This window comes from Halichoerus grypus, chromosome 4 (genome assembly GCF_964656455.1).
Source record: "Halichoerus grypus chromosome 4, mHalGry1.hap1.1, whole genome shotgun sequence".
In the NCBI taxonomy this organism is placed as follows: domain Eukaryota; kingdom Metazoa; phylum Chordata; class Mammalia; order Carnivora; family Phocidae; genus Halichoerus; species Halichoerus grypus.
In genome coordinates this window covers 106,514,241-106,527,215 of record NC_135715.1, presented here as the reverse complement: position 1 = coordinate 106,527,215, position 12,975 = coordinate 106,514,241, and the positions used below count along the sequence as shown (strand labels likewise).

General features: G+C 33.4%; 1 protein-coding gene across 2 annotated transcripts in view; it reads left to right on the top strand.

Moving 5' to 3' along the window:
- LRP1B (LDL receptor related protein 1B) overlaps nt 1–12,975 on the top strand; it is a 1,832,840-nt gene that overhangs the window by 1,703,925 nt on the left and 115,940 nt on the right. For both annotated transcript variants that reach the window (XR_013447098.1, XM_078070743.1), the window contains exons 72-73: nt 5,592–5,714; nt 12,221–12,346. Coding sequence is in view for 1 of the 2 variants with exons in the window: in XM_078070743.1 (XP_077926869.1) it covers nt 5,592–5,714; nt 12,221–12,346 (249 nt within the window). In the remaining variant the exon portion in view is untranslated. The remainder of the gene's footprint in view (nt 1–5,591; nt 5,715–12,220; nt 12,347–12,975) is intronic.

Below are 12,975 nucleotides of genomic sequence, written 5' to 3'. Positions count from 1 at the left end.
TTGTGTTCTCGATCTCTGTCTCTCTCTCTCTCTCAAATAAATAAATAAATAAAATCTTTTAAAAAATCTTTAAAAAAAAAGAAAAAATAAATAAAATATTTACTTCTATAAAAATCTAGTCACTCAAAGAAAAATATCCTCCGTTTTCTTTAATATTAGATCGAACCTTTATGATTTGCTACGATCTCCATCCCAAACCTGACAAAGTGTTGTAATATTCAGCAGAAGAAATCCCAGTTCTCATTTGGAATCTGCGGTGCATTATATAGAGCCATAAAAGGTTACACTTCCCAAATAGCTGTTTCTACTTTTGGTTAAGTTCTCACATTCACATTCTATCATTGGTCACTTTAGAGACAGCAAACTTTGTAGACATTCTGACACCAAAACTCTTAAATACAGTCATATTCTAAGACTTCAGGACAGTTAAGTTACTCACCTTTTTCCATTTTCTAGCTAATAAACCCCAGCCCCTCAATTTCAGTCTCTGTCACCAGTCTGGCTCTTTTCTCATTGCTTCTTGCCTGGGCTCATGTAATACCATGTAATTGGACTCTAATACATTCTATTCACTGCTGCCAGGTTCATCTTACTGAAGTGTAACTCTGATTATGTCAATGTTTGCTCAAAGTTCTTCCTTCCTGGTTATATACAAATATGGCAGTCAGGGTTACAAGAGAATGATCCTATTTTACTTTCCTACCCTTATACTCTATTACTTCTTTTTATGTATAATATATCCTAGCCAAACTGAAGAATAAATCTAGCAACATTTTCCATGCTTTTCAACATCTTTCCTGATTCCTCTGCTATTTCCACCATCTCAATACCTTTGCCAATAAAAATTATATCTATCCTTTCAAGTCCATTCAGTTGCTACTGTCTTCAACCAAATTGCAGTCTCTTATGGAATTTCCCTAGCAACCCTTTGATTACATTCCTGTTATCATATTCTTCCTTCTAGTATAATTACTTCTGTATTAGTTGACTAAGTTTCCCCTGTTAGAATGTGAGTTTCTTGATGTAAAAAATTAGGTATGCAAACAGAATGAGGAAATGCATTCCAGGCAGTGGGATCATTATACACAAAGTCTCAGAGGTGAGAGAAAGTTTAAGTGTTTAGGAACTTTAAGTAATTGAAGATTCATGATATAGAATTTGGTTTTACTATTAAGCATAATGAGAAGTTTTCCAAGGCTTTTAAAGAGTCTTCAAATATTTTTTCAAAAGGAGAGAGTGGTAGAATTTGTACTATATAAGAGCACAAAGAATTTACTGAAATGAGATTCAAGAGATCTAGCTTCTTGTCTTACTTCTAGGAGCCTTTCTATGCTCATTTTTCATACTATCAAATCCAATCACAGTGAAATGTCACCAAGGGCTGTAGGAATATCTAGAAAGTGAGTGTGTGTGTGTGTGTGTGTGTGTGTGTGTGTGTGTGTGTGTATGTGTAAGGGCAATCCTGTCAGGATTTATATATTTTTTAAATATTAAATTTCATAAGAAATGTTTGTTTAAACAAAGAATTCCAGGTTAAAAATCAAACATTATAGTAAAAAAAAAAAGAAAGAAAGAAAGAACATTATAACATTTGAAATCTGAGTTGTCTTTTAGATTTAAAATGACTCTACTAAAAGTTTAAGCTTACTGATTAAAAGAGTTGAGAGCCTTTAATTCAATCATTTACAAATGTGTCAAAGCTCCCCTTCCATCAATACTCATGTTTCTAACTTTCCTTGGATTTCTTTGCTGCCAGATACATTCCAATGAATTATCTTGGTGGTTAAAATATTTGATCCTGTATGGATGTACCTTAAGGTATGATTGAGTTCAGATTTCTAGTATTTAACTTACCTCCAGCAAGTGGTTTAGGTACTGGATAAATGTACTTCAAGACATTGAGGAAATGGAATGCCAGAATAAACATTTGTCCTGTTAAATCTTACTTCATTCATCCTAGATCTGGACACATGAACTAAGTATTGGGGGCTGGAAGGCAATAGGGACACAGGAATATTTTCCAAGTGAATCAACTTTACTAGTTTACTTTAAAAAGGTGAACCCCCAAATACTGTGGAAATAAAAGCAGCATTCATATTTTTAAAGGTAAAACATGTTGCCTCAAGGAAACTTGGTGTTTGTTTTGGTCTGAGCTCCCAAACTTTATTCTTCTTAGCAATTTTGGTGGGCAAGATTGAGAATTATTCTTTTTAGTAATCATCAGCTCAAAAATGTGTTAACTATTTTTGAAAATTATAAAATATTATCATATATTAAACTCCCTTCACCTAAATGAAAATGGGAACTCTAGATGCTTATTTTCAGTGATGATGGCCTGTCCAGATTTCTATGAACCTGCCAAAAGCTCAGTTATATTTAGATGTAGGTTATTGTTTACATATGTATACACACACTTTTATATTTTTCTAATAATCTTCTGTTGAGCTTATTAAGAACATGACTAATGACTAGGAAACTAGTCATTTACACAATAGGAAGCCTTTAGTGAGTTATCACAAAACATTTGCCTTGTTCTACAATTGTGATTTCATTTATATTTCTCTTATTCTTAATAAAAATAGTAATATGCCCAACACTCTTATGGGGAAAATTATGTTATCTAATGTGATAGCTTTGGGAACTCATTTTTTTTTTTTCCTTTTAAAAAGACTGATGTGCTACAAATAGAATTCTCTGAAATAATCAGAGAATGTCAAGAGTTCACAAATTTTGTTTGAATATAATCCATTGTAAAATGGAACATGCAATGAGATTTAGTCATGAGAGAATCTTTATTCTGAAAGAATATAACTTTCATATTCCATGGATTTTGATACTGAATTAAGCAAATATTCACCTCCTATCAATATTCATATCTTAAGTTTCTTTAATACTAAAGACTGTACATGTTATCTTTTTATTGTTTTCAGACAGAGTTGTTAAGTGGTAATATATTTTCTTGCATGGGTTCTGGTAATTGAAATTATTGTTAGAATTAGGACAGTTAAAACTGAACATTGCAGAAGTTGAAAGAAAGGGGCACCCCAATGCCAGATATTATATTGTCAGTCTTACATGGTGATACTCACCTTGGTGGACTCACCAAGGACTTGCCTTTTTCCATATTTTAGAGTTTGCTGGTCTTCAGAGATGCCAATGTAGGATGTGCCAGTTCTGTTAAGCATTTTTGCAGGAACTCTTAGAACTGTTCAGATTGATATCACTGTAACACTTGGCCTCAGCTTCAACTATTACTTAAGATTCTAAGCAATCGACCTATACTTCCCTAATCATCTCTCTCTACCATGAACCCTATCAAGTTTTTAAAAAGTTGGATTTCTTCCTCACCTTATACTTCACAGAAATAATTAAAAATCTTGAGCTTTATTCAATATCTGGTCACCAAATTAACAAATCTATCTATTGCTATGCCTAGCCTAACCTTTCCCCCATTCCTCCCTCTTGAAATGGGAGACTTGTTTCACCTCCAGTCGAAGGATGATCCTTTTAATTTAGTTTAGATCTCAAATCCTTCACAATTTCTGGATTCTCAAGGAATTCATTGTATGAATTAGCTTTTCTTTCTTCTGTATCTTCAAGCTTAGTTTGTCTACTGAATTATTCTCAGAAGGACTTAACATATATCAGATATCTGTTTTACTCCATACAAGCTACCAGGCTCTCTTATTCACTTAACTTCCTCCTTTCTTCCTCGCCTTTAAGGCCAAACTCCTGAAAGGGATGGATGATTACAGTAACTACTACTTTTTCATCTAATAATAATCAACTACAAACACTTCACTAAATCCACCACCACTTCACTGAACCTCCTCTCTTAGCATTATATAAATGTGCTAACTACTACCTTCTTGTTGGAACACTTCTCAGGTATTTCTCCAACAACTCTGGTGACTTTTTCTGTCTCTTTGGCAGACTCCTCCTGATTTCCTCTGTTTTGTTCTAAATTTCAAATAACAACTATATTCTGATTGTTCCCAGCTATATATTTACAGCTAAGAACCTATCTTATATTTTAGATATATTTATCCACTATCCTATTAAATATCACTACATGGTTGTCTTCCTAGTATCTTAAATGAATTGTGTCATTATTTCTATTAAGCTTGCCCCTCCTGCTCTATTCCTTTATTTTTGGACAATACCAACATTCACTAAATGGTCCAAATAAACCAAAAATGGAGTACTATGTTTGACTGCTCATTCTCCTTGCTACTTTCATCTATTTAGCCATCAGGTCCTGAGGATTCCATCTCCTGAAGCACTTTCAAACATAGCTACTCTAAATCAAGTACCAACAGTTCTCTTCTGCATTGCTGTAACCCCTCTTCAAATTGGACTTTTTTCCTCCAGCCTTGGCTTTACTCTTGCTACCTTCATTTCCAAGTTCTCCACATTCTAGCTATTGTTAGCATGCTAAAATCCAAATCTCATTCTGTCATTTGCTAAATTAAATCTTTGCTATTGTCAGTGAATTATTAAAGATTTGTATACAAGTCAAAACTCAACAAGATGGGCTGTTTGACCCTCATAAGCCTAGGCTTATTATTCCCTCCAGAGTGCATCCACAAAATGAACAATGCTTCCTTCCAGGATTTTCTAGTCTCGCAAAGATGAACACTATCACTCCCCAGCCCCATGTTTTAATAAACATATCCACTTTTAAATATGTTAATACCTTCAGTCATCAAATCTATCTAATATAGAAACCATATTTATTATCTTATGTATGAGGTTCAAATAGGTAGTGAAATTCTCTGAGAGCAATCTTATTTATCTTAATTCTGAATTCCCATCAAGTTACCTTCCCCAACCATTGCAGTTTCCACTATATATTATTACATATCTAGACAAACAACCAGAGCTTACTAGTATTTTGGTTCCTTTGCATATGATAGATATACTTAATTTTGAGTGAGCATATCTTTGTATTATTGATGCTTTGTATTTAATTGTGAAAAGAGAAAAATGCAAACTGACAAAATACACAAAAAATCAGGTACACTACTGTACAATTTTTATAAATATAACTGTAATATTTCACCACATCACCAGCTTCTAATTCTGTTATAAAATTAACTGATTATCTGTGATTGCAAAAACTTTTTATTGGTTATTCTGTCCTCAGAAATTCAGTTTGTTAGTCTCCAGATATAACTGAATTGAACTATCTAATAATTTTGAAAGTGTTTTTCTTTCCAGAACAATACAATTTTTACATTGAAAATTAATGCTATTTAAAATCTCAGTTTCTTTACAGTAACATGAAAAGTATGTGAAATGGAAAATAATTTATATTTGAGAAAACTTTCTTCTAACATCTTACCTGTATTTTCTAAAGGAAATATGATATACTTGGGTAATATCAGATTGTTTTGAAAAGTAAATCATGAGTAACTTAAAAAAAAAAAAGTTTGGATACTGCTTGTCCCTAGTACTGTACAGGAAAAAAATATAAGGAAGTGAAAAACTAGATACTGTGCTAAGATAACTAGAGGAATATGTGTCCTGTTGACTGGCATTAATTATGCTACATCTCTATGTCTTTTTTTCTGTTTTGTTTTAAAATAAAGGAGGAAATATATGTAGAGCAGATGAGTTTCTCTGCAATAATTCCCTTTGCAAACTACATTTTTGGGTCTGTGATGGAGAAGACGACTGTGGAGACAACTCTGATGAAGCCCCTGATATGTGTGGTATGGCATTTCATGTGCATCTAGATTATACTCTCACCTCCAGATCTAATGTACTGGTGTGAACCAATGAAGTGGTGAGGTAAACCACAAAGTCTGCCATCCTGGGGTTAGGTAGAGACAGATACAGCTTTTGTTCAGGTAATAAGAGATTACCCTGTCCAAAGTTGATGACTTTACAGAGACGCCCCCTAAATCTGAACTTGCACATGTCAACACTATTCAAAAGATATTTTATGGTCTGTCTGGGAAGATTTAGAGTAGTTGAACTTTTGAATTGTGTAAGGTTCATATAAGGACTTTGGCTTTGTACCAAATTGGTTATTTAGCCTAAAACATTTTTTTCTTGGACAGAGAAGTACATGGAAAAAAATGTGAATAATAAAATCATGTAGTTCCACAAATTACCCACTACTGAGACCAATGTTGTTCAGAGAAGGGAGATATATATGGAGATAATATGTAAATATATTGATATATTTTAATATGCAAGCATATTGATATATTTTGTTATGTAAATATATTAATACATTTAAATATATTATGTTATTTCTTCATATATGTCTATATTATAAATATAAATATATTAATATATATTTAATATATATTTAGGCCTAGGCAGAGAATTGAAATTAGGAGTTATATAACAGTTCAATCTGAAAATCTTAGCAAAAGTTATTGCTTCTTCAAATTCAAGTTACTCCTGACTCTTGAAAATTGTCAGGGGTGTACTTATGCAATCAGCAACTATAAATATCTAATTTCATATCACCAAAGTAAAGGATTTCTTATAGGTAGCAAACATTTTTAGTCTCTTCTTATTCTATCTAATCTCAGTAAAAAAGTATTTTACCTCTAACTTAAAGAAAAATACTACTACTTTGGATATAATTAAGTAGCACATCAGGTGAATTAAAGAAAACATAGCATGAGTGTATATACTTAAATTCTTTGTTCTATTTGGTGCACTAAGTTAAACCAATATTTTTTGATAGATGATGACATTGACTATTGATGTTACAATTGAATAAAAAATCCAAAACACAGAGACAGCTTTATTTTTAAAAAGATTTAAAACTTAAAAATGACAGTCTTTGGGAAGTGTTCTCTATAGACAAAACTAATGAGAGACATAACTAAGTTTCAGTTTTAGTTCTACATAGTCTTACACAATAGATTCTAGAGAATCACCAGAGATTATATTATTTCTGAATTATAATCCATGGAAAAATATGAGTTTTTATACCAATATCAAGCCAGAACCAATTATTTTTATAAAGTGTGCATATTTATATAGATATAGATATAGATAGATAGATAGATAGATAGATAGATAGATGATAGATAGATGATAGATAGATAGATATGCACATATATATATTATTTTTTCTAACCTTTATTCCACTTCAGCACACAACTAGTGAGTGGAGTAGGAACTGGTTGCTAACTAATTAACCATGTGAGGCTCCAGGGTCACATCCCCAGGACTACTTCTAGGGCCAGGAAGTGATTCTCAGTGACATGCCACACAGCTGCTGGAAAACCTAAAATACAACCAGCTTGATTCTGTGCATGTTTTTACATTCCCCTAGGTCATCAGTATAAACATTGAGTCAAGCTGTTATGTACCAGGGACTGTGCTAAGTAATTGGGATTTAAAAAATAAAAAAGGACAACACATGGTTCTCTTTGACAAGATCTTTTTTTTATTTTAAGATTTTATTTATTTATTTATTTTATTTCATTTGAGACACAGAGATACAGAGACAGAGAGAGCATGAGCAGGGAGAGAGGCAGAGGGAGAGGGAGAAGCAGTCTCCTCGCTCAGCCAGGAGCCCAATGTGGGGCTCGATCCCAGGACCCTGGGATCATGACCTGAGCCGAAGGCAGACGCTTAACCGACTGAGCCACCCAGGCGCCCCTCTTTGACAAGATCTTATTCTGATTATACAAATCAGATTTTCATATATTATATTTCAAGCAATGGTGGAATTAAGTAAAAGGTACAGATAAGATGGAGAGGAATAAGATGAACTCTGCCTAAGGAGGAATTCAGAAAGCTACAGTTTGAAGAACCCAAATGAAAAGATAGCATAGCCATTATGAACAGCATAGGGAAAAGTATCATTCATTCATTTAATAAATATTTGTTAGGATAGATACTGTTGTTATTTTGGGGAATATAATGATGAGAGAAACAGGCATGGACCCTGATGTCAGAGAACTGAGAATCTAGTGGAATAGGGATTCAAATGATTTCAAAAATATATGGTTACAAATTATGATATGTGCATTGAAGAACAAGTAGAGTAAGTTATAAAAGTATAGAACAGAGAGATTTTATTCAATCTTGGGTTATGGTAAATAATATTTGAGTTTGAGTCTGAGAGATATATCACTGCCAAGTAGGTGAAAGGGATGGGGTGGAGGGAAGGTGGATGACATAATGTTGTAGGCAAAGGAAACAAGATGCAGACAACCCTGAGGCAGAGCGAACCATAGCTTATTGGAGGAACTGAAAGATCCATGTGCTTGGAGAATACAGAACAGGGTAGATACTGGTTTAGGATGAAACTGAAAACACAGAAGAGTCTGGAATCTTGTGAGTCTTCATAAGGATTTTTAGATTTAGCCTAAAAGTAATTAAAAATACTAAAATGTTTTGGGGCACCTGGGTGGCTCAGTTGGTTAAGCATCCGACTCTTGATTTTGGCTCAGGTAATGATTTCAGGGTTATAAGATCGAGCCCTGTGTTGGTCTCCAAGCTGGGCGTGCAGCCTGCTTACGATATAAATAAATAAATAAATAAATAAATAAATAAATAAATATTTTTTTTACAAATTATTTTTTAAAAAGAATATGAAAAAGCTTTAAGTACAACAGACATATAGTCATATTTGTATTTCACATATACTGGATAAAAAGGGGCAAGGCTAGGTAAGATAATTGATTGCTGTACTCTAAACAAGCCATGCTACTAGCTTGGGTTAAGATAATGATAGCACGTGATGGCAAATATACACAGACTTGAAGGTGATTTGAAAAGCAAAATAAATTGGATTAAATAATAGATTAGATATATGGGGCAAGGGAGAGGAAGTTACTAAGTATAATTTGTAGGGTGTTTGTGCTTGTTCAGTTGAATACATGGGTAACATTCGAAGAGGAACAGTATTGCAAGTAAAGATTAAAAGCCTGGTTTGAGATACATTTGAGGAGACATTCAAGTATAGATTTCATGTAGGCTCTAGGTATTTGGTTCTAAAGCTTAAAAAGCTGGTCTAGAGTTATAAATTTGAGATAATAAAATGGGGTAATGAATACTATGGACTCTGTAAGACTTAGGATTGGGGGGGAGTAAGGCATAAGAGAAGAAGGAACTTAGGATAGAATATCGAGGGCCACCAAACCTCTAAATAAATATGAGCAGCTGGAAGAGACTCAGGTGAATTACCACAAAAGAATTTGAAAAAAAAAAAAAAAAAAAAAAGTATGGCAAAAGAAATACCAAGGTAATGAAATGTATCAAGAAAGATGGAATGGTTCCTGAAAAGATAGGAAAAAATGAGTTTCAGAGCAGAGGAAAACTTAGTTTTAGATATAAGTAGTCACCCCTTCTCTGTTATTAAAAATATTGACATGAATTGATAGACTATTTATAGATGCAGGTGGATGTCCAATTATATAATAAGGTGATAACAAATTCCCCATCATTTTATTTCTACTTTTTAATATATGCCATAGGAAGTATTTTCATATATAGAATATGGAAGGTTGTTATTATAAGAAATTTTGAAAGGAATGCAGATTTGAATCATTATTGCAAAGGGTTAGAGAGTGACATACTATCTTTTTCTGTATCTATATCCATATCTATCCATTCATATATACATATATATCTGTATTTATATCTATATTCAGATATAGATATATATGATTTCCAAGTAATATTTAGGGCCCATCTGGCATTAATAAATATTCATATTTGTGATATCAGTTCGTCTTGTGGCATGATCATCTGCAGCATTCCTGGTTTTCCCAGAATGCAGACATTTGAATAGCAGATGGTTTTATTCATCTAAGCTTAAGGTTTTGTTAGATAACTAAATGAAAAAGAGAAAAAGGACAGATAATCCAGATTATTTGTACTAAAATAAGTTTCTGAATAAATTCTTAAAACAGTGTCCAACATATAATAAGTTACCAATAAATATTTGTCAAATGAGTAAATTAAAAGATGGAGCATGGGATCTAATGTCAATGGAGAGGGAAATAAAGACAAAAACACTGGAGAATAGGAAAAGGTAGATCTATCAATGGGCTAAAGTTTCACCTAAGACAGAAAAAGGATTTAATGAGACTGGTTGAATTAAAAATTTGGGAAAATAAGAAATACTGGGCAGAATTTGTAGCATTCAAATTAGTGACTTTGTATATGAAGCAATTGTAGGAAATGGTATATCCAGCTGCACTTACATCAGTTAATGTTCTTATCTGCAAGCAACACAAAATATCACTGGCTAAATTAAAAAGATACATTTATTGAAATCTACCAATATTCACAACTTTCTAGGATAGTTGGTGGCTTAGGTGAATTAGAGTAAAAGGTCATTGGGTATGAAAAACTCAAGGAGCTAAGAGGTACAGCTATTGGTTCGTTTGTTCATGTGGATGTTGAAGTCATCTAGGATGTTGAAATGAGTTTGGATGGAGAGCAATAATGATGAAAGAAGGTGCTACAGTCATTAGTAAACTGGGGAGGGGATGATGTTTACAAGTTTGATGAGAAAATAGCAATAAGAAAAATGAATAATCAAATGACTGGCCATCAAAATAATAGTTTTTGTTTTTAGTTTATTTTTAAAAATAGAATGTGAAGATATAGTAACAAAATTCTGAAAGCTAAAGTAGGAAATTAAGGGATATTTAAACATAAGATAACATCGGGTTTGAGAAATGTAAGAGATATTCCTAAAAGACCTAAAGGGGAGGAACTATGCTTGGAGTGGGAACTGGATTTGAATTAAACCAAGGAGGTCAGGCAAGAAGAAGTATGGCATATTTAAGGAGTTAATAAAGTAGTATTGCTAGAATATTAAGAGTGACAAGGGATTTGTCTGTAAGAGTGGCATGGACAAAGTAATGATTAGTCTATTATGCCATGTGAAGTATCTTAAATTTTATTCTGAAAATGCTGGATAACTATGGAAGAGATGATCAGATTAATGTGGGTTGTTCGAAGGTGGGTTGTTCTGGTGCCTTTTGGAAGATCTTAGGTTGGGCAATGAAACAGAGACATTTAGGATTCTCCTGTGGTTTTCTCTGAAAGAGATAGTGAAGAGCTGAGCTATTGTAACTGGTATGTATGGAGAGAAAACAAGTTTGGGGACTGTATCACCCGGATTTGTTGACTAGTAAGAGTTGAAGGTCAATAAGAGGAATGCATTTAGAATAACCCCAGACGTGCAGCTCTGATGTGCTACTAACTCAACCGTGGAAATAACACAAAGCTTATGTTTGGGGAGAAGGAAGTCACGGGAATGTGATAAAGAATGGAGCTTTGGACTTATTGAATTTGAAATTCCTGAGGAGATAACCTATAATCAATTGTGAGACACTAGAATTAATGAATTGAAAGTCTTAAGGGTATAGTGTCAAGTAAATCCATGAGAATGAATGAGAATATCAGCAGAGAATTCAAGAGTGAGAAGATCAGGAAACCAATGAAAGCACCCTGGAATATTCCACATGTAAGGATAAAGTGTCATGAGAGATGTTTTCCTACTCTAGGGGTGGAAGTCTTCAGATTAGATAATGATAGAAAGGACAAGGGTAAAATTATCTGGCTTTCACTGTTGTCTCTTTAAGACACACACACACACACACACACACACACACAGATACATATACCCACAAAAATTAAACATAAATAACAAAGATCACCTATGTGACTTAAGTACATATTTACACATTTGTTTACAGAGATACAGAGTAGGAAACACAGTTATAGTATTGTTGGGACATTTTTTTCACTGGATGACCTATTTTCAGATTCGGACCTGTAACATATGCTTTCTCAAGCTCTATCCTGTGTGAAATTGCTATTTCAAATAGCTAAGTGTCCTGCCACGTTGTATAAACCGCAGGCATAAATTAATTTTGTACACCAAGTGAAGTCAGCTAAGATAAGGCATCTGGAAATGAGACCATGAAGTTTGGCTCTTTTTCTTACTTTATTTCATTTCAGCTGTGCACTCTTTTCTGTAGTTAATATAAATAACGAGGATCATAGCTTCTATTATCACACATTTTCTAGTACGTACATGGAGGCAATTTCCACAATAAAAGATATTCAGAAAAGCCAGATTATGGATTTGAAAAGAAGGAAACAAAAAAACAAACAAAACAAAACAAAACAAAACAAAAAAAGGAAGACAAAAAAGGGGGGGATGGTTCCACATAAGTCAGTGTACCCAAAGGAGCTGCTTTGCTTTTTTATTTTTTTTCAGTCAAATTTCTTTGCCCACCCACAAGACCTCACAGATGCGGAAATAACAGAATATGCCTGCAGCCTGAGCAAATGTGCAATGGGATTGATGACTGTGGGGACAACTCAGATGAAGATCACTGTGGTGGTAAATCCATTTAATGTGAAATAATTGATTCAGTGACAGCTATAAGATAATATAATGGTTTGGGGGCTCAAAAAATTAAAAAGAAATATTTTCCATGTGGCATGTCTGAGGGTAATTTTTTTTAGACCCTTGCTCTTCTGACAAGGTATGAAAATAATCTGCTAGGATTCATTTGAATAGTAGAGCTGTGTAGCTTTATCCAAAGTCTCTACTAGTCTGTAAATCTCCATTGATTTTACAAACTTTTTTCAGAAAATACTGCATGAGAGAAAAAAATAGTGGTTTAAAAATGTCCTCTGTTAAACAGCTCCTTGAGGGGAGAGTGTTAATAAAGAATGTGTGTCTGTATACACAATCCCTTCTTCACAATTCTGAAATTAACAAAACTCTTAAAACCAAATGCTTTACTAATGTAGGTGGCAAAATCATTTGGTGACAAACCCTGACGTGAACTGGTCTGAAGCAGTTTGTATTACTTTAAAAACAAAGTCCCACTTAGGGTGAATATTCAAACATTTTCCTGTGGAAATACAGTGTTACTTATTATAGGGTAAATACACTGTTACTTTTCTAAAAGTCCAGAATTTCAGAATTTTTTCATTTGGCCCAAGAGCTTCAAATAAAGGATT